Source organism: Chelonoidis abingdonii, chromosome 1, assembly GCF_003597395.2.
Source record: "Chelonoidis abingdonii isolate Lonesome George chromosome 1, CheloAbing_2.0, whole genome shotgun sequence".
Lineage (NCBI taxonomy): Eukaryota > Metazoa > Chordata > Testudines > Testudinidae > Chelonoidis > Chelonoidis abingdonii.
In genome coordinates this window covers 139,732,108-139,754,829 of record NC_133769.1, presented here as the reverse complement: position 1 = coordinate 139,754,829, position 22,722 = coordinate 139,732,108, and the positions used below count along the sequence as shown (strand labels likewise).

The 22,722-nt window shown below is 40.0% G+C and overlaps 1 protein-coding gene and 1 pseudogene across 1 annotated transcript in view; one reads left to right on the top strand and one right to left on the bottom strand.

Moving 5' to 3' along the window:
* Positions 1-22,722, bottom strand: part of ANO2 (anoctamin 2) — a 337,309-nt gene that overhangs the window by 183,688 nt on the left and 130,899 nt on the right. The window contains 1 exon segment of the mRNA XM_075070724.1: positions 12,744-12,808. Within this exon segment, the coding sequence (XP_074926825.1) occupies positions 12,744-12,808 (65 nt within the window).
* LOC116824930 (large ribosomal subunit protein eL36-like) lies at positions 1,566-1,942 on the top strand (annotated as a pseudogene).

The window sequence follows — 22,722 nt, the reverse complement described above, 5'->3', positions numbered from 1 at the left end:
AAACTGTTCAAAGAGCAGTGCTGATGCACAGAGAGGGAGAAGGGGAGGGAGAGTCTGTAGAGAAGTAACCTATAACCCAGTCCCCAGAAGTGGGAAGGTTCCAAGGGTAAGTCAAGCCTATCTAAGGTTATGTCTACACTGGATACCTTACAGCAGCACAGTTGTACCACTGCAGCTGTGCCGCTGTAAGGTTTCCTGTGTAGCCACTCTATGACAAAACGAGAGAGAATTCTCTCTTCGGCATAATTAGATTACCCCCAATGAGCAGCGGTAGCTACACCAGCACTTCTCAGGGTGAAACTTGTTGGTTGGGGGCATGTGGTTTTTTCACACCCCTGACCAACAAAAGTGCTAGTGTAGACATAGCCTAAGTCTTGAAAGAAATGCTAAGATTTAGGTAAGAATGCTGTGCATGAAGCTTTGTTATTTTAATCCTTTCCTCTCTGTCATGTTCCTATGAATGAACAAACAATATTTTGTTTTGAAGAAAAAGTATTTTCATATTGATCAGAACTCCAGAAGGGAAAGCAATAGCAGTGAGCAAACACAGTTGGAGGAACTGTTGAGGAAACATGGATAGTAAATAGGGGTGAGTTAACCTGGAGACCAAAGTCTAAGAACGAGGAGAATTGCAGGATTCCACTCTGAGAGAAGAGCAGCACAGGGCTAGTCACTTGACAGGGACCTATGGAGAGACTGAGTGAAAGCTCAAAGGTACAACTCACCCTGAACCATTACAAACATACTCAAATGAAAGGAACTTAATTATGTTAGTTAATCCCTTTTACTCAGTAGGACAAGCTGCATGAATAAGGATTTATTACATGCATGATTGTTTGTAGGATCCAGCCTCTAAACAGCTTAGATGAGTTTACTCGTTAGCATATTATATTTATCCCCCTATAAAATCTACAAACATTCACACTGCAACTTAGATTGTAAGCTCTTTGGGCCAAGGCCATCTTTTTGTTCTGTGTTTGTACAGCTTCTAGCACAATGACGGTCACTGGAATACAAATAAATAAATAAGCTATTTAAGTGAGAAATATTACTGTAATTGATAGGGGTATTCATTTGCAGTAGACTTTGTACATGAATCATGCATTTGGCAAGGATTTTGTTTTGGAGTGTATTGAGTATACCTGCTGTTATTTCTGTATAGTTTTATTAAAATTCTGACTACGAAAAGTATTTTATATAAAGAGAAAAAATATGACTAAATAATGGGTCCAGTCATGGATTTGCCACAAACCTCATATATGGGTCAATATGTAGCTGCACTGCCCTGGGGGCAGATCAGGAAGCAAGGAATCACTATAAGGCTTCTGGTTTCCCTTTGTTCTCAGAGGGAATGTATCCTGCATTGGCTATATACCTGGTGCAGCATACTTCCCCCAGGGCACCTGTGCAGATGCTCTTGCAAGCATGATGGGATGGGGGGTAGACTCTGTGCTCCATGTACTCCTTGCTCCTTCCCCCTCTACATGCCTGGGTGATATGGGCAGCTGGCACACCATTCTAAGGGGGCACCTTCCATCCCATTCTGCCATGTGCAGACATGCAGGATGGGCCACAATCTGACCTTTAAAAGAGCAGAGTGGGCAGCCTTCTATGCTATGGCTGTTGGTTTGAACACAGTACAAAGTGGCAAAGAAGGTATCTGAGCCCAGGCAGAGTCAGAGGAGAGATCATTTAACCAAACACATCAAGTTCATCAGAGACAAGATTTGCAAAGTCAGTGGGTTCAGGGCTTGTGAGGCTTTCTTTCTATGGGGTTATTAGAACTTTCCAATGATAAACGAAATCTGAAATTCATAAAGAAAAGGGTCGCTACTCACATGTGTGCCAAGAGAAAGTGAAAAAAGAGCTCAACAATGTTCTGGCAGCTGGAAGAAAGGCAGCTTCCAAGAAGCAGGGAGCTGCACAATGCCCTGTGACTTAACATGTTTTCAAAAAGAAACAAACAAAAAAAAATGAAAATGGCTATGCCCTATATGAGTACTTGTCCTGTGCTAGTCACCCTGATCTAAGCTCATCAGAGCAGAGGTTAAAATAGTCCAAGGTAGACCAATGATTGTGCTTTGCAGTGTGATCATCTTATAGGCAAGATGAGAGATTATTTTGTCAATGTAAGAAATGCTGGAGATACATTCATTCCTTTTATTACAGACTGAGTGCCTCGAACCCGCACTGAAAATAAAAGGAGCTGATCCAACACCCGTTGCAGTCAAGCTTGACTCTTGTTGCTTTCAGTGGGTGTCAGTCAGATCACACCGCAAGATCCTCACAGGACTGGGCCCTAACAGAGGACATAACAGAGACCTCTCAGAGCTCACTGGCACACTCCCATTGGCAACCAACCAGCTCTCCCTGACAGGGTTGAGAAAGATAAGGTTGTGATCCTGCCTCCTACCCAGGCCCATTGAGGTGGCTACTGACACTAGCACCATGCAATCCCTGGCCTCACGTGAGCACAAGGACAAACCTGACAATGTTTAGGCTGGTAGTATGCTGAGATGACTGCCTGTCATGCTGACCAATATTATCTCATTGTTTCCTTGTGCTCCCACTTGTATCAATCTGTTGTCTCTTGTCTTATGCTTACATTGTACATTTTTTGGGGCAGTGACTATTTTGCTCTGTGTTTGTACAACACCTAGCACAATGGGGTCATGGTTTATGACAAGGATTCCCAGGCACTACTACCACCACACACTAACACAAGGCATTGATGATACTTGTAAATATCTGACTTCATACAAAAATACATCAAGGCTTTTTTTTTTTAAATTAACTTAGTATACTAAGTTCTTTCTAAAGCTAAGCATTTGTAACTATACTTACTAAACTAAAAATGCAGATTATAAAGAAAACAACAGTACCTGATTCTAAGAATAAGTACTGGCTAGAAATGTGTGCTGGTTGATGGTGATAAGATGTGTCTGTGGAGGGATGTTTACAAGTGACCTCATTTAAATACCAACGGCCTGGACTCTTCTGTCACTTACACTGGTGTAAAAACAGTATTACTCCACTGACTGTAATGGGAGCGCTCTTGATTTACTCTGTTGTAGAGCAAGAGGAGAAACAGACTGAGTTTTGTTATATCACATCTCTATCTTGGCATAATTTACACCTGGTTCATATATACCCAGAATCAGCTAAGGGCCAAATCCCCCCACTTGCCGTACATGGGCACAGGTTGGTTGAGGGTACAGGGAGAGGTTGAAAGAAGCAGATCAGGATTCATGTGTAACATATAAAAGGGTACCGAGAGGTAAACCCAACTTCTGCAGTGGCGTGTTCTTTATAGCTATCAAAGCTGTCGTCATTCAAAGAGAAGTGTCTCTCTCACATACATAAATGCAGCTAGTACATCTGCTCCCATCGGCTGCCAGTAGTAGCTGACTTGGCTAAGGAACTCATGCTGTTCTTGATGAAAGAAGCAGTTAACACACTCCATGCTGTGCGGGCTTGGGCTGAAACATTGTGCCTTGCACTTAAGAAGCTGTTTCAAATGCTTGTGGAATGGCCACTGACCAATCACTGACCTCCTGTGCAACGGTCATGACTCTAATGAAGAAGTGAGCCCTAAACACCTGGTCCTGAGAGGAACAAAGCATCAACAGTTCCCACAGAAGCTGAACAGAAGGTGCAGATTCACAGCACCTCTGAGGACCAAGCCCTAAGTAAACAAAACAAGAGAAGAAACTGCAGAAAGTGTATCAACTGTCATGGCAAATTTACAACAAAAAGTATTGTGAAGGCTGCATTCAAAATGTTTATTCAGCCCCCATATATTTGAACCAGACGTCTGTGATACACTTCTATTATGTTGGTTTGGCAACAAGACATAGAATAACTGGTAATTAAATACCAAAGATGCATGTTGGTCATAATGCTTTGTTGCCAAGTTATGCAACTTATAAATAGATCAGATTTGAAGAAGAAGAAAAAAAAATGCCTCATAACCGTGCACAACCAAGTGTGGGCTATGTGGAATGTGAATAAAGTAGAGTGATGTGTGACATGTTTGGAAAAGAATTTCCTAGTGTTTTAGAAGCAAAGTTAAAAAGACAAAGAAAAGACACTGTAGCCACTGAGTTACCTCGCTGAGAAGACAATTCAATTTTTTCATTGCTATGTCCCAATCTAGCCCATTTGTTGTTTCACATCTTTCTCTCTGTCTCTCTCACACATTCATATTTGCAATGTTAGCCCTCCCAGTCATACAACTGCTTACTGAATGAAAATCACCCTTGTGCAGATGCCTAGTGCAAGTCCCATGCCCCACGCAATCCCTCAAAATAAGTCTATTCTAATAGGGTATTGATAAAATTTTCACATATTTGCCTGCTGGGAAAAGGATAAACAGTTCACCCAGAGACAAATTCTGCCTGCGGTTATACCAAGGAAAACTCAGTAACTGCATAGATTTCACTGGAGTTATTTCAGATTTACAGCAGTGTAAATGAGAGCATAATTAAGCTTGTTAGACATGGAGGTTATTTTTCATGTTCTGCTGTTACAACATGTGTGAGAAAGACTCCTTTTCATTACAGCATTGTTAAAATAACAGTATTTTCCCCTGTGATGAAATGTCAACTTCAAAGTGCTTGCGCCCAACATGAATGAGCGATTCCTCATAAAGCTCCTGTGTGATTTGCTACAGACTGCACAGCAAGTCAGCGTGGCAGTGTCAGGAACAGAACCCAGCTCCAGAAAGTACAGTAACAATCCATTCCAGTCAACTCACCCACCTACATATACTACAAAATGCAGCCATCTGGGAGCCTGCAAAGGCTCCTGGCAAAGAGCAACCCCCTTCAGAACAATCAGTCAAGAGACTAGAAAGGAATTGCATGGAAGTGACAAGAGGAGAATGAAAGCAACCCTGAGATCTCAGCTAAATACTAACAAACTGCAGCGTGAGGCAGGAAAGGAGAAGCATATTAGAAGGGCAAGTTAGTGCAGTGAACAAAAGAGTTCCTCTGTCTATAGCAAAAGCACAAAATGATTCCTAACAGCTCAGTACACAGGAGGGGCAGGGAGGCTGTGCAAATATTTTCTTCTTTAGTAGCTTGTTGTGTCCCTGGATTCAAATACCAAAGAGTGTGAAGTGGTTGAGTGCAGTGTAGTTGTAGCCAAAACAGGCCCTGACTCTCTCGAAACCCAGCCCAAGTTCACCAGCTTTGATGTACCTCTCCATTAATCTGGCATCCTAGCAGGTTTGTAACTACACCCAATCCCTGAGGGCTGTCTCTAACTTGTATCTAGGTGCCCATGCCCATGCCCACAGGCTGCCACTTGCCCACTCTGAAACATGGGCTTTGCAGGGAAGAGGGTTCAGATCTAGCAGAGCCAGCTTTGTGCCTGATACAGGCCTCCTGCACAAGGTGTATTCCCAGGAGGGGCTGTTCAGGTGCTTTGCAGCTCTTTTGCACTAGAGAATTCACTACCTCTAACCAGAGGATAACCACCAATCTGGCCCCTTTTACTTGTAAGTAGAATTGATCAAAATGCAGAAAGAGAAGAGCATAGGTGCTGGAACTAGGGGTGCTGCCACACCCCCTTGCTTGAAGTGGTTTCCATCATATACAGGGTTACAGTTTGGTTCAATGGCTCTCAGCACCCCAACTATACAAAGTGTTTCAGCACCCCTGGAGAAGAGCCACTTAAGGGAACTTCCTTAGTTAAGGATTTGTTTGAAACCTGTCATACTTGTCTCTTCCTTTGAAATCAAATGCCTGTAGTTTAACTGGAGACATTCAAGAATCAGTCCAATCTGTGCTTAAATTGCCACCAGCAGTGGAATAAACTTCCTCAGAAGCTAAATCCTAAAAGGCATTTATGCTGCCTTATCTCCCCAGTCCCTTGATTGTGCTGCAAAAGTAACTAATGTTTAAAACTTAATAATAAGGAAATATTGATGGGGAGAAAGTGTCTAGTTCACAGACCCTCACATGAAGTAATGTATGAAACACAGGAAAAATTGCAATGGAGTAAAAAAAATACAGAGTTTCAGTGTTACAAAATAAATTAAGTATAAATGATCCATTGAGGGAAACTAAAGAAATAGACTGATGGTAGAACGATGGCACCTTTTCATTTGTAAGGATAATAATCTTTCCCTACTTCATAGAAGCACTGTGAGTAAAAGTTAATTATTGTTTGTGAATTGAATAGTTTACAATGGTAAAAGAAGATCATACAAATAGCTACTAGATACGACATGAATGTAGTGTACAATGACACAGAGATGATAAAGAGGCCACACAAAATAGTGATATTTACCCTTTAATATTTTTAAAGGAAATAAATCCCTGATCACATTAGATTATCAATTTGCAGATTGGTCTGTGAGGCTACTGGCCCACAGAAGCTCTGCACACCTCCCAAGCTATGCAGTTATGAAGAATCCATCCTTTATTTCTATCGAGATATTTTCCTATTAGTAGCAGCTATGCAATGTCAGAACTGTCCAAAGCCGGTGATGGACACTTAGAGTAGCACCTGACATCCTAACATCCAGAAATTTCTCTAGCTCCCCCTTTCCTACTCTTCCTCTGCTGGAGGTGGGACAGCTAAATCTTTGTCTGCAAAAGAATCAAAAACCAACATCCAGGCTGGGAAAGATTCTTATCTACTGAGCCCATGAAGGTTGCCTGGAAAGGGAGAAACTACTTCACCTTTCGGTTGCAGTAATTCTCATTTCCCCAGCAAAGGAAGCCCTGTATAAGAAGTATAAGAAGTTAATTTAGATCATGATGAGTTTCCTTCTCCTCCTACACTCAGCTGTACAGTCCCCTACAACAAAGCCTTATTTTTCCCTTTTTTTAGTATTTTATAGTGAATAAGCCTTTCCTTTGGACTGGGGAACATGCCATGTACCTACTTGCTCTCACTTGTCCTGTCGGTTGCTTTTCCTAGCACACTTTCCCTTCTGCCTCATTGGCGTGCAACGTACGTGGGCTTTGCACACTCATGGAGTGAGAGATCAGTGAAAGCTGTGCTACTTTGCCACTTACACCTCTTTTCTGATGCCACTTACACCCAGCCTTATACCATCATTTACATCGGCTGGACCCCCAGAGCCACACATGAAACCCACGTGCTGATTTCTCTTTTCATAACATTAAGAAAATCTTCACTTTGTCCTGAATTTCAGGAGCCATTTCAAATTCAATATTTATCTTCTTCATATCGTAAATCTTGCTGCAAGTGCACAGTTAGCTCGATGTATCAGTTTCCTTCATAGGACACTGGAAGCAGCATTTGTTGTAAGAGGCATATATTGCCAAACAAGATACCATCTAGTGGCTAACATAGAGATTTGTTGTTCCCCAGAAAAGCTTTAGAAACAGAAAATATTAACATCTAGCATGACAAGGCTACTCAAAGTTTCATCCAATGTTGCCAAATGTCATAATTTATCAAGTCTCATAATATATGGTGTTTTTTAATGCCCCAGCTCCTAGAGTCCTGTGAGAACATGAGAATATCAGCTTTTATTATTGTTTTTAAACGTAATGTTCTTGTCCTTGTAGTTTCAGAGAAAAGCTCAAAATGTGACCTGAATGCACCATAATGGCTCAAAAAGTAGAAGGTAAAGGAAAATAACCTAAAAGTAGCAGGGTTTTTTGTTTGGTTGGGGGGGTTTTTTGTTTTTTTTAAATCTCATGGGTTTTAAGCAAATCTCATGACTTTTGAAAAGCTGGCAGTGGCCATGCTGTTTACCAGAGCTGCTCCAATCCTAGCTGTTTCTTCAGTTGCCACAGTTCTGTGATGAAAGTATGACATGACAATAAAAATGTACTTACTCAGCAATGCAATACCAGTTTCCTATTAAAGATTCAAGGGCAATCTCTATGGGCCAAATCCAGACCCCCTCTTATAAGGGAGTCTGGCGCATGTTACATGGGAGTATGTTGTGCATTAGCATCTTAGTCTATGTATGCTGAACCCACACTGCACTGACCATATTCCAAAGGAGGGCAAGCCAGAGCAGAGGATGGCACAAGTAGGCAGCAGCCCTGCAATTGCAGTAACTTTCATGAAATTGCTATGGAGAAAGAGGAAGCAGTATAGGTCCATGAGGTTTACCACAGAAAATAATTCTTTTAACTTTCCAGTCAGGCGTGCCCAGGGGAATTGCTGGGAATCTGAAGGATCTTTCCCACATCGCACATCTCCTTCCAGCTGGAGAAAAATTCCCACTGACAGGTCTGTTGTTCTCCAGGGTTGACAGTGTCATTTTGGAATGTCCTGTAAGGGTTGTTTGATGTTGTTAAAGTTCCTCCAGAGCTGATAGGCATCTCTCATATCTGCCTCCTTACTCCCTTGCACAGTTCCAGTGCCTCTTCAACATTATTCCCAAGGATTGCCTGCGGCACATAGTCATAGAGGCTAAGCATGGGATTTTCAAAAACAGCTAAGTGATTTGGGAACACAAGTCCTGTTGACTTTCAATGGACTTGTGCTACTCAGTCACTTAGGCCCAGAGCCACAAAGATATTTAGGGACTTAACTCCCACTTAAATCAATGGGAGTTAGGTGCCTACATCCTTCTGAGGATCTGAGCTTGGTTGCTTTTGAAAACCACACCCAAGGAGTATAAACTGTTGATGGTACTGAGGGCATCCTTCTGCATAGGAAAAATGCCCATCAGCAAGAAGAGGTCTACTTTTATCTCACTATTGAAACATAGGCCAAGAGCTTTCAAATTCCATCTGGTCTCCAAGGTGAACCCCAATAAATAACACTGAGTTTCTGCAAGGAAAAACAGACAACCACTTCCTACAGGACAGGTGGAACTCTGGAAATAAATGATTGTACGTAAAAGTTTGCTGTTTTATCTCACTCCAGAGCTAAGTGCCTGTGCTCTGGTGAATACATGAGGCCAAATGCCACATGGATTTACACATCATGTGCAAATCCCTCTGGATATCAAAGCAGTGCACAATTTAGCCCTATGGCTAGAAGCTCTAGAGGAGGAGAGCTCTGCATTGGGGAAAAAAGTGGTGAAAGTGAGAAAGAAGAGAGTGTTGCCATAGAAAACTTCATTTGCATAGACTACCTACCCACAGTTCCTCTAGTGATACTTGGGAAGTTAGCATAACTAAACACTTGGGTTTTGGAGGGTAGTGATCTCTGAGAGAGGCTTGAGAGGGGAAAAAGCTCTTTGTGGCAAAGAGATAATTTCCAAGTAGCTATACAGCTCAAGAATCCCAAGTACAGCTGGGTGAATTTTTTCAGATGAATAGTTTATTCACCAAGAGATGCAATTTCGGCAGTCCTGAAACTATTTGCAAATTTGGCTAGATTTGTTTTGAGTGGGAAAAGCTTTTCCTAGCCCAGCAAAAATTCATTAAAAATACACTTGTTTTCTAAGTGGAGATATAGCCTAAGGTTCATGAACAGACTAGAATGGCTCTTAATAGCCAATTACTCCCAATTTCCCTCCTCAAAAATGCAAATTTTCCTTTTTGATTAAAAAAAGAAGACGACAACATATATGAAAGATAAAATATGAATTCTGGTGCCTACATTTAAGCACCCAAGTCTGAACATTTTGTCCTAATACCTAAATAAGAAAATGAGGCCTGTAAAGTGCTTGTATCCTAGAGCTAGGGTTCAATTCAATTAAGATTTGTGTTTAAACTGTCAGTTATTTCTTATATATACACATACCCAGAGATTGGGTGTTGCTCCTATTTTACAAATTCAGTTTCAGACCTATCTGTATTGTGCATTCCCTTAAAGCCCTTTCATGGAAACCAAGCTGTTACAGATTAGAAATGTGTAACATCTACCCTGTTCTCTTTCACTGAACCCCTCTGTTCATTGATTTACAATAAACTGCATTTTCACTGTTACTCAAGGGTGTGCACAAGGCCAGAGCAGAGTCCTTTCACTGACTGTAATATAGAAGTGAATGGACCTGTAAGTTAATGTTTCAGTGGCCCACTTTTTATTTCTTTTTCCTTTAAGAAAATGAAAATGTTCAACAGAAGCCAAGTTCAATGACTGGTTATGCAATTAGCTATCTCCCGGGACATTTGACCTCAAAAATGGACCTGGCCTGTGCCAAGAATGAGTGTAGCAAAAATTAAATCCCTAGCATTGGTTCCAGCTACAAGTGTGCGTCACTTGGAAACAGGGAGCATTCCAAGGGCTAAAAGTGAGTTAACTGGAGGATAGAGGTGTTTCATGTTCATCACATATGGCATTAATCCAGCAGTTGAAGAGTTAACTGTCTCCCAGCATAGGCATCTGGGATTTGGTGTGTTCCTATTACTTGGAACTGAAAGGAAATAGAGAAAAGAAAATACATAGTTGCAACTGGTGTTCTAGGCTACACTTGAATTTAATTAATGTAATTAACATTGTGTTTGTAGGTTTTTTTTCATCAATATGTTTCTGTACAGTTGTTAATATATATGCATTATAGGTTCAAATCAGTCAAAACAGGTTTTGCATGTAAAGCAAAATTAATATAATTGCCACCATCAATCAAAGATTGGGATACAAACATGTTAAACTACATGGTATTAGCGCAAACATAAAACAAGTTTTGAACCTGGCAGTCCAATCAAGTTGAAGTAAAAAAGTCACAATGAATATAAATCAAACCTCCATGAAACTACTCTATTTCTCTACCTGATGTGACAGAAACTAGGGGTCCACAAAATTTATTAAGCCCACTCATGTATCATTTCACCCCCCACTAACAATGGCTCCTTCTTCCACTGGGAATAAACATTCATGCCTGTAGCTTGAACTCAAATCCCTGCACAGTATGACTGTAGAAAAAATTATGTCTAGTAAAATAAAAAGACTGCAGAAACAAAAGAGAAGTTGTCCTGTGTATACATGTTGTAACCTATACGTCACCTGGAATATAAAATCCACATTTATTTTAGTCATAGTGGACAGTGAAACAGTCAAGAAAAGTATGAAAGATAAAAGTTAGGAATATCTTCTCCATGAGAACAAAGAACCAATTGCACATGTCCAAACCCTTTATTTTATTCTCAAAGTTTAAAACCACAGAATTCCTATGAAATAACAGCAGTGATGTGAAAGAGCACTTTGGGAACTGACAAAACCAAGATCCAAATTAAGATGTAGTGTAAGCTGCAGAACTGCAAAGAATGTACATTAGCTCTAATTCTGGTATAGCTTTAAAATTCCCATGACCAGCAACCATTTATCTTTTTAAAGCCGAACAACCTTTATTCAGGTCATGTTGGCAGCTGTCATCATGTTTTGTACTGTGAGAGCTTATCCATACAATAATGGAGCCCGGCTTGGTATTAAGCAGAATGTATACAAACCCCACACAAAGATTTGGCTAACAATGGCTGGAAAGGGAGATTTTTGTAAGCACAAATGGAAATTGGATGCCTTACTACCATTGACTTTCAATAAGAACGATGGGCCTAACTGTAATTTGTACCTTTGAAATATCTCTCTCATAACAAGTAGTAATTCTGGTCATGTTATCAGTTGTATGAGTAAACTTTTGAAAAGTGAGATAGAGTATTTTAACATTGGGGTAAAGTAATAAATGCATTTTACACAGTGGCAGAGATCATTAATATTAATAAAATTAATGACAGGGCTTTACTCACTCTGGTGAACAGTTACTCACGTGAGCATACCCACTGGCTTCAAAGGGACTACCTGAGTAAGTGCCTCCTCATATTGATAAGGGTGGAATAATCTAATCCACAGCTGGAGCTGAATTATGTTATTCATAGTGAAAAATTTACTTGGCAAATGACTAGCCCATTTTTTTCTTTTCACACATTATCCACAAATAAACTGGTTTTAACTTATTTATTTTTTACTGGACAAACATTTTATGTGAACATGCTTCAAGCCTAGAGGTCAGAGGTGAACCTTTCTCTTAGTCTGGCATTTGAGATGGTCTGACTGATCCCTTACGTCATGAAAAGCTGGTCCAATAAAGAGAAACATTTGGCAATATTTTAAACGATTTTTTTCCAAAACTTTTTTTAAAATTCAAAATTTCATTGAAATGTTAAGATTCAGAACATGTTGATCAGCTCAAATCACATGACATTATTTCTGCTCCCTGATTGGATAACTGAAACTTTACATAAAAACGAAGAGCGAAATTAAAGTAATTGCATAGATTCTACTGTCAGAAGGGATCATGCTGATCATCTAGTCTGTCTTCCTTTCTAACACAGGGCACAGAACTTCCTTCAAATAATTCCTAGAGCAGATCTTCTAGAATAAGACAGCCAATCTTGAATTAAAAATGGTCAGTGATAGAGAATCCACTTCGGTAACTTGTTCCAATGTTAATGGTTAACTTCACAACTACCAGACAAATACTTCTGCGTTAAACTTCATGGAAACACATTCTCCTGATTATTCACCAAAATTTCACTTTAGTGAACATTCTTACAGAAAAAGTTCACTCATATGAATGTGCAAATACATTTCTTTTATTTGAATGAATTTGTGCAAACGCTTTTGTGAAGTTCTGTGTTTGTCCAGGATTAGATATAATGCAAAATGAGAGATATAGTGATGGGTTGATGTATTCTACTTGTTATGTGTTATTACTAAATCTAATAGAAAAGGATACTAAGAGATACTAAGAATACAAGCAAAGGACCAGAATCCTTAGCTGGTGTGAATCAACAGAACTACGCTGATTTATACCAGCTGAGAATCTGCCCACACATTATTTTCATCAAATCTATTACCTTATGAGGTCAATAGGCTGATACTTGTAAAATGCTCCATATCTTGCCCATTCTCGATACAGCAACTAAATTAAAAGAAACACAGAAAATTAACTTAAAACAACTAATTTGCAATTGAGTTACAAACAATTTTTTTTTAGTGTGAACTTGGGACTATTGTACCTATCTGATCAGTTTCATGCTGCTACAATTCCTATGCTAAAAATTTTTGCATCAGGATTCCATTATCACTTGATATTCCTGGATCTCAGGCTGCAGAGAAGCATCACATGTGCTAGACAACGATCCTTTATTCAGTGGTTCACACATCTGAGCAAAGTTCACATAAAATGACTAAAAGCAGGAGCAAAGAAATCAAAAGAAATTTTAAAATAGAGACTGACTCCAACTCCCACTGAAGTCAAATGAGTAGGACTGGGGCCTAATTACTATCAATTGGATCTTCAAAAGCAATCAGTATTTATTTAATTCTGCTCCCAGTGAAATCAACAGTATTACTCACCCTCCCACCTCCGCTTGACTTTACTATGAGAAAGGCCCACCTTGAGCACTATAGAAAATGCCATCCTACCTGTTTCTATAAAAAAAAAAAAAAAAAAAACACAACTATGTGGAGAATGTTATTGTAATGCTCACACTGCAGCATTTGGTTTTTTTAAGTCCAAAGGAAAAAAAAGCAGTGGGGAGGAGACATGGATTTGAACTGAATCTTCCGCATGGCAGCCCAACTTAGAAGAGCACAGATGCATCTAGAAGAGGGATATAGTATTACTGGATATGCTCAGTAGCTGTCTCTGAAGCTGCACAGAAGGTTTCCAATGAGAGTAAGCAATTTTACAGATTACAAACCCTCAGCATCTGAAAGCTGAGAGCTAATCAGAACTCAAAGAGTGAAAAGTTACAAATAAGGGCTGGTCTACACTACAGGGGAAAATCGATCTTAGATACGCAACTTCAGCTACGTGAATAATGTAGCTGAAGTCGAAGTATTTAAGATCGAATTACTCACTGTCCCTCCACACTGGGCTATCCCGTGGCGTATAATCGACAGTCCTGCTATCGCTAATTAGGCCACCCCTGAAGTACGATATTCCGAGCAACTACACCGCGCATCTTCAGGGCACCTCCTTAGGTGGAGTTTCCGGAATTGAATAATAAAGCATGCTCATCGTGGATCCGATATAGGCAGCGTGCTAGATAGTATGTACGCGATTAAATATTGATCGCCAGCAAATCATTGCTAACCCGGCACCCGATTACGGCGGTAGTGAAGACGTAGCCTAAGGTAGCTTGGAGAAAGCCCATCTGACCTCAGCAAAGTGATTGAACGCCCATGACCAAGAGAGTGTGTGAGTTCTTGTAAAGGAATGTGTCCAAAAATCCAGTTACCCAATTTGGATCTGGGGGGTGTTGCGGATAGCCTGCGCGTTTGGCTGGAAATTGAGGGAGACAGTCACCATTGCCTTTGCAATTATAATTTGCTGTTGTCCTGAGAGAAATCTCTCTCATTTTTTGCTGAAGAATTTTGTAAAGGTGAGGGAAACCAAGTAGTCACATTCTCTCTCAGACCCTGTGAGAATCCAGGGGACTCTTTTGAGGCCACACTCTAGAACTGAAATTGTCTCACAAGAAGATCAGAGAGGAATGTATCAGTTATGTGTGTCTTGTTGAAATCATTCACTGCAATACCTGTTGGTCTAGCAGAGTTGACTTAGCAGAGTATGATTGCTAATAATTATATTTTATAATTTCAACAAGATAATACTGATTGTCATTTTAAAGCATTTTTTATTTTTATCTATTTAAATTTTTCACAGTTGGATAAATTATGAAGGGTGTCTGGTTACAACAACAATTAGAACATTGAGATTCCAAAAGTTGAGAGAGCTTTAACCTATTTAAAACACAAACTGTAATATCACACTAAATATACACAAAGAAAGATCCTTAAATCAAACGCCAGTAGGTTCTCAGACAGCATTTTTCTTACTGTGCCTTGTTCATTTGTGTTTATTGTCAAAGGAAATATTTTTTCATTGGTTAGCCATTGTACTGGTGAAATTGACATTTTACTGACATTTAGTTACAAAAATCTAATCTTCCTTGCCTAATATATTAACCTATGTAATACATGTAACAGCACAAAGTGGGGAAGTCTGGATAAGGAAGAATACCAATAGGCTTACTGGCTTAGTTTAAACATTCCATCAGAAGACTCTGAGGATGTCGCAGAGCTTGTTGACTCATTATTTTGAAATTCAGCGAACAGGAAGGTTCCGCAGAGACTGTAAGAAAGCTAAATATATAGCACCTATCTTTAAAGAAAAAGGGAAGAAGGAAGATCCAGGGAACTACAGACCAATCAGTCTCACCTCAATCCCTGGAAAATCATGGAGCTGGTGCGAAGGAATCATCCTGAAACACTTTAGAGGAAAACAAGTGATCAGAAAACAGTCAGCCATGGATTCACCAAGGGTAAATCATGCCTGACCAACCTGATTGCTTTCTATGATGAGATGACTGGACTTGTGCATGGGGCAAAGCTGTTGATGTTGTATACTTGACTTTAGTAAGCGTTGACACGGTTTCCCACAGCATTCTCATCAGCAAACTAAGAAAGTATGGGTTGGAGGAATGGACTGTGAAGTGGATAGAAAACTGGTTGAATCAACGGCTCAGCGGGTAGGTATCATGGCACACTCTCTAGTTGGCAACCAGTAAAAGTGGTGTGCCCCCACAGGGGTCTGTCTTAGGGCCGTTCTGTTCAATGTCTTCATTAATGATCTTGATGATGGGATAGCTTGCACATTAAGTAAATTTGCAGATGACACCAAGTTGGGGGAGTGGTGGACACGCTGGAGGGCAGGGATAGGATTCAGGAGAGACTTAGACAAATTGGAGAAGTGGGCCACAAGAAACCTCATGAAGTTCAACAAGGACAAGTGCAAAGTCCTGCACTTAGGACAGAAAAACCCCATGCACTGCTACAGGCTGGGGACTGTTTGGCTAAGTAGCAGTGCTGAAGAAAAGGATCTTGGGTTACGGTAGATCGAAAGTTGAACATGAGCTACAGTGTGACTCTTGTAGCCAAAAAGGCTAATAAGCATACTGGGCTGTATTAGTAGGGTGTTGCCAGCAGATCGAGGGATGTTGATTATTCCCCTCATTCGGCACTGGTGAGGCCTCATCTGGAATATTGTGTCCAGTTTTGGGCCGCCACACTACAAAAAGGACGTGGAACAATTGGAGAGAGTCCAGCGGAGGGCAACAAAAATGATTAGAGGACTGGAGCACAAGACTTGAAGAGAGACTGAAGGAACTGGGCTTATTTAGCCTGGCAGAAGAGAAGACTAAGGGGGGATTTTTGATAGCAACCTTCAACTACTTGAAGGGATGCTCCAAGGAGGAGGGAGCTAGAACTGTCTCAGTGGTGACGGAGGACAGAACAAGGAGCAATGGTTTGAAGCTGAGTTGCGGAAGTCGAGGCTGGATATTAGAAAAAACTTTTCTGACTAGGAGAGTGGTGAAGTATGGAATGGCGTTACTAGGGAGGTGGTAGAATCTCCATCTTTAGAGCCTATTTAAAGTCCGGCTAGACCGCACCCTGGCTGGGATTATTTAGGGAAAATGGTCCTGCCTTTAGCAGGGGGTTGGACTAGATGACCTCATGAGGTCCCTTCCAACCTTTTGATTCTATGATTCTATGATTCTAAATACTATTTGTAATGTTTATGTGTATTAAATATTTGTTTTGTTTATTAAGAAATTGCTTCACTTTTTGAAGCTGAGAACTCTTATTAACAGTTACATTCAGGATTCTTGTATATCATAGCTCTAAGATTTAAATCTGTTTAACACCCTGCTGGCCTGTGCCTTAGAAGAGATTTAAGCCAAAGTACAGGGAAGAGGGAGAGTAATAGTTATACATAATATTACCTCTCCCTCCCCACACACACAGTTGCCCATTGCATTATGTCACACTGCATTTACTACACAAGTGGAGCTGGGCAAAATTTTTGGATGAATAGTTTATTTGCCAAAAAAATGCAGCTTTGATCAACCCAAAACTATTTGCAAATTTGACCCACTTAGTTTCATTTGGGAAACAACTTCTTCCAGGCCATTAAACTCTATGTGTCTGTTCTTCCCTTTATAGCCTTTAGCCCAGTGATTAGGGTACTTGCCTGTGATATGAGAGACCCAGGTTTGAATCTGATCTCCCCTATCCCTGGTGAGCACCCTAATCACCAAGCTATAGGCTATTCTAGGGGCAGGATGCTCTCCATCTGCCCCGTAGAACAGTATTCCACTTTGTCTAAATTACTTAAACATTCAGATCATAGGCTTGAACTCAGATTTCATCCCCTACCAGGCACATACTCCTAATCACCAGGCCATAGACTGTTCTGTTCACTGTCTCTCCTGTTGACACTATTCTCCTTTGTATAAATACTTAAATATTCATTGAGCCAAAGAGAGAGTGAGAATGACTCTATAGCCTGCTTATCAAGGCACTACTAGGGAGATAGGAGATGTGGATTCAAATCCCTCTTTTGAAACAGGCAGAGGGAAGATTACCAGAGCTTGCAACGCCCTGAATGGTATTTTAAAATTGTCAAAATAAATACAGCATTTGGGACTATTCCTATAAAATACTGTTGTCACAGGAGGCATGAACATCAGTTTTGTAGAGGTCCTCTTTGGAGGCATGTGTAATGTAATTAATACCTGTATTCGCACCCTACACACCATTGTAATAATCTCTGTATAAAATATGCCAGGTATGGTATCATTTGAAAACCAATAACTTGCTGGTCAACAATATCATGGTGAAATATATGTATATGCATTTCCTAAAGCCAGCCCTGGACATAGGCTGAAAAAATGACTGAAGTGTGTTTTCCAGACAAGTCTGGGAAGTGGGTAAACCTGTTTCTCCAAGACAAAGGACAAGTTGATGTTTCTATACAGGTATCATCGAAGCTGATGGGCCATCACCTATCAAGTGGCCATTCTTTGGCAAGGAAAGGGACAGGAACAAACAGATCTGCATAGTAGCAAACAAAAGCATAATTCCTCTTCCCTATCAGACTCCATGTGTCCTGTTCTTAGCTAGAAAGAACTTTAAGTAGGTGTCATACTCAAGAAAATGCTTTTCTAAGGGTAACAACTACAAAAGTGAGGGGCAAAAACACACTAAGATCTCCCTCATCACCCATCTCTCTCTTTGTACCTAAGAAGACAAAAGAAACAACTGTTAGATCTTGGGAGCAGATCCTGGCCCGAGAGCTTGGTCAGCAATATACTGAAAACCTGTGGTAAGAATTTCACCTTGAACCAAGTTAAGTCTGTTAAATTTAGTACTAGGAAGTGTTTTATCTTTATTTTTCTTGTAACCATTTTTTACTTTAATGCTCCATTACTTGTACTAACTTAAACCTTCACTCTTTTTAGTGGAATAAACTTATTTTATTTTTTAATCAAAACTAAAACAGTGTTGTGGAAGGTGGAAAGCTGTTGTATCTTCATGCCCCTTAGAGAGGTAACAGACGTAATATATCTGGCCTGTTTAAGGGAGAGCTAGATGGAGCAGAACACACTCTTCTGAGGAAAAATCCAGGACTGGGAATGTGTTGGGGTCACCTGGCATGTGTTAACCAAGGCTGCTGGAAGCCACAATGTGGCTGGTGTTTGCTAACAGACTTCTGGGGTCCGAGTTGCTGGATATGGGCTGTGGGCATGCACAGGCATACAGGGTGCGACCTGAATGCTGTTTGTGAGGAGCCCAGGTTGGAAGCCACAGCAGCAAAGCATTGTAAGGTACCCCAAGTTGCAGGGCAGGTGGTGGCACAGCTCCACATTGGTCTGGAATGTCATAGTATGCAATGGATTCTAGACACCAAGTTGCTCTCATTGGCTCAAGAACAGCAGGTTAACAACTTCAGCAGTCACAGGAGCCTATTGTTTACTGAAGTAGGAGTAAGATGAAGTCATAACAAGAGGCTTGGATTTTCAGACTTCCCTGGCCATGAGATTCAGTGTTTTCAGTAAAGCATATATTTAAGGAAACAAACAGAAGCTGGATGTTATGAAAAAAGATGGCCAGAAATGTCTTTTGTGGAGGATAGAACCATGAAGATGCAGCTGTGGATGATATATCTAACTGCACATTTTTATATTATTTCCACAAAAAGGAATTTAATATATAGTTCCAGCTTTATGCTAAAAAGAGAGGATTCTCCATTCAAATTTCACTTGATGAGCATATTTGTAGGCCATTGGCGTCAGAGTTGAACCAGCCATGCAATGCCAGGCTATGGTGTGCACACACACATCCACACCCACCCACACTAAATGGATGTACTTAACAATAATGATAAATGAAAGAGTTTAGAAAAACATCTGAAATCCCGCTGATGCCTCATGGAAAGCTGTGAAAAAGAATCTAGAGATAATGCTGCTTATGTATCATGAGGCAAATTCTTCCCTGATGTAACTCAACTGATGTCAGTGGGATTACACCAGAGGTAAGTATGGCCCAATGTTTCAAGGTCAGAGGTGAAGTGATTGCCAAAGCAAATTCTAAATGTGTAAAGTGGAGTGAATTATGTGCTGAAGGGTGGACTGGTAAGACAGAAAAAGGAGCTAGCAGGAAGGTGGAACATACAGCAGTGGGAGCAACTGCCTGCCCTTCTCCCCTACCTCTGAGGCTGCCACTCAAAAGATCACATATAGCAACTTCTCTCTCTGACAGAGCATTCAGGCTTCATCAGAGGCTACTAAGGGGTAAAAATCAGACCGTAAGGGAACAGAAAGTCAGGGAAAGAGATGTATATGCTTTGTGGATAATATCCAGATGACACAACTAATTTGGCCTTTCAAAATCCTTTGACAAAGTTCCTCACAAGAGGCTATTAAGGACACCAAGCCTGGTCTTCACCTCAAACCGAGGCTGGCCCACCTACAACACTAAGGGCTGTGAAAAAGTTTGAGCCCTAAGCACTGTAGTTAGCTCAACCTAAACCTGAGGCACATGCGGCAAGGTCAACAGAAGAATTCTTCCATCAACCTAGCTATCATGTCTCAGAGAAGTGGATTACTTACATCAACAGACAACCTCCCTCTATCAATGTAGAAAGTATCTATGCTATGAAGATCCAGTGGCACAGCACCATAGCTGTGCTGCTGTAGCAACCATAATGTAGACATACTCTAAGAAGTTATGGTGTGAAAGATAGAGTTCTGCCATAGACAAGAAACCAGCTATAGGGCAGAAGACATAGGGTGAGACTAAAAGGTCAATTATCAACTTAGTAAAAAGTTAATAGTCTTTCAGGTGATATATTGGAAGCATCGTGTTTTCAGTATTATTTTTATCAAGTATATCACCTGAAAGACTGTTTAATTGTGGTCACTTTTTTATTTAATAGCAGAAATAGAAAGGATCCAGAAATATATGGCAATACAGTTATGCAAAATAATGTATTTTATGGAGAATATAAATCCTGTTTATCCTCTCTCATAATACGGAAACAAGAGGACAGTCCAGGAAGCTTAAAAGCAACAATTTAACAACTAATAAGAAAAAATACATTTTTTACATACTGCATAAAAAGTGGAAGTCACTGCAGCAAGAGATCATCGAGGCTAAGAGTTAAATAGGATTCAAAAAAGGGTTAGACAGTTATATGAGTAAAGGGAATGTCCACGGTTACATTACAGAGGATTTCTTTTTAAAAATATTAATGATATGAGCACAGGCCAAACACTCCCTGATGGATTAAGAAAGAAATATTCCCCAAAAGTATTGTTCCATAATTGTCCAGAAAAAGGGGTTCTTCTAACAGCGTCTAAAATATCTGGTCCTGGACACTCTCCGGGAGTAGGATTATGGACTAAGTGGGCCATTAGTATGGTAATTCCTATGTTCCCTTGAAATTAGGCTGTGCTACATACATGTGCACGACCCAGCTAGTCATGTAGTGAAAAATGTAGCGCATTTCCTCAATGAAGAGGCAGGGCTCTATATCTAACAATAAGCACAGCTCAGAATCTTTTGCTGGTATAACCCTAATTTTCCTAAAGCTCTCTAATACAGATCCTGATCCTACAGCTGCTTTCACTTAGGATTTGTTGAAAGTTTTCCATCAAAACTGTGTGTTTCTTGACAGAAAATTAGATTTTCAACCAAAGGAAATATTTTGCAACATGTCTGCTTTCCATGAAAAATTTCTACCTTTTTTTAAAAAGTTTAGTTTTCAGCCAAAATCTGAAAAATTTTGATTTCTCAGGACTGCCGTGGTACCTTCTGAGAGGTGAAGTTCAGATGCCTCACATTCCCTTTTTCTTCTATAGGCTGGCCTATCCAACAAGATATTTCCCAGTATGTACTATGGCTATGGGATTTCCATGATGCACTGAAGTAGTTCACCAAAACGAGAAGAGGGTGGTGCAGCATCGGAGATGCAGTCCGACCAGAGGACCTGGCCCACAGACAAAAATGGAGGCATAAGGCAATTGAAACTATAACTCCCACGAAGAACCAGAGAGGCATTTCCACTTAATATTTTCTGTTTCTGCCTGAATAAGTTGGGGAGGGGGGTGGGTTTTTCATCAAAAAAGTCAAAATTCCACATGGGGACAAAACCTCATATTCTGACCGGCTCTACTGCTACTAGCTTGGAAGCCTGCACCTCTGCAGTGACTTCTGTGAGGCTTCTCATAGTTACAGGAATATACCTTTGATGCTCTAGTTCTAGGATGAGATTGTTAACTCCTTAGCACTGAAAAATGTTGGGCCTGTCTGTAAAGCAGCATGCACATCTATAGCAAGTGTATTAAGAATACATTTAATAATATAATGGTAAATTATTGAACAATGGAAATATGTCAATTTACAAGAACTGGTACTCTATCTAGCCCAATAACTTTAAACCTTTATAATTTTGTAATTACTTACCAATAGTTGGATCTGTCAACTAGTCTCTTTGAGGACTAGCAACATGCCAGGTTTTAAGTTTGTAACTTCCATCATTTTGTGCTGTTAGGAGCACAAAACAAGTACATTTTTTTTAAAATAAACTGAAAGTATACAATTCTTTACACTTGCTGAATTAAAAGGGACAACATCGATTTGAAATCTGATCAGTTTAAAGAAATGAGTTAAAAGTAGGTTCAGATACTTTAACTGCCTGCTTTTTTTCTAATCATCATATTTTCCAGTTACTTTATGAAAGACTCAAACAAATAATAAGGGAACTGATTAATTAAGACCCTGATCCTGAAAATACTTGCACAGATGAGTACAGTCCATCAGCAGTTGTAATGGCATGCTCTTCTTGAAGTAAATGGAGTTACCCCAATGTACATCAGCTGATAATCTGGCTCAATATGTTTCTGTTCTCAGATTTGTAGGACTTTAGGAATGGATTTCAATGTGTGAGATCTGGCACTAAATGACTATTACTCTTACAAAGCACAATCCTGCATAGTGCTTAGCACTTCCAAAGGGTAAGGGGTAATTTCAATGAGAGAGAGGTGACATTCTTCAACTAAAACTTTATTTTGGCAAAAAAAAATGCAGATTTGGTAACACCAAAACTTTTTGCAAATTTATGTCAGTTTTGCCAAATTGTTTGTACAGAAAAAACTCCAAAATAATCAAAATATTTTGGTTCTCTGTTCAAAACAACTTTTTGGTATAAATTCCATTTAATTTAAAAAGGATAAAAATATTTCAAAATGCTTAAAATGAAACCTAAACATTTTATTCAATGCAAAACATTTTTTACTTTCCAAATATTTCAAAAAAATTCTGTTTTCCTTCCAACCCAAATCGATTTTTCCCACTTTTCAACATTGCCAAAGAATTCGATAAACCAGTTATTTTCCCAGGTCTGCTGTCAGCTCTCATTGGCTTCAGTGGGAGCTGAAAGTGATAAGCACCTTATACTACTGATCACCTATTCATTTTTCAGTT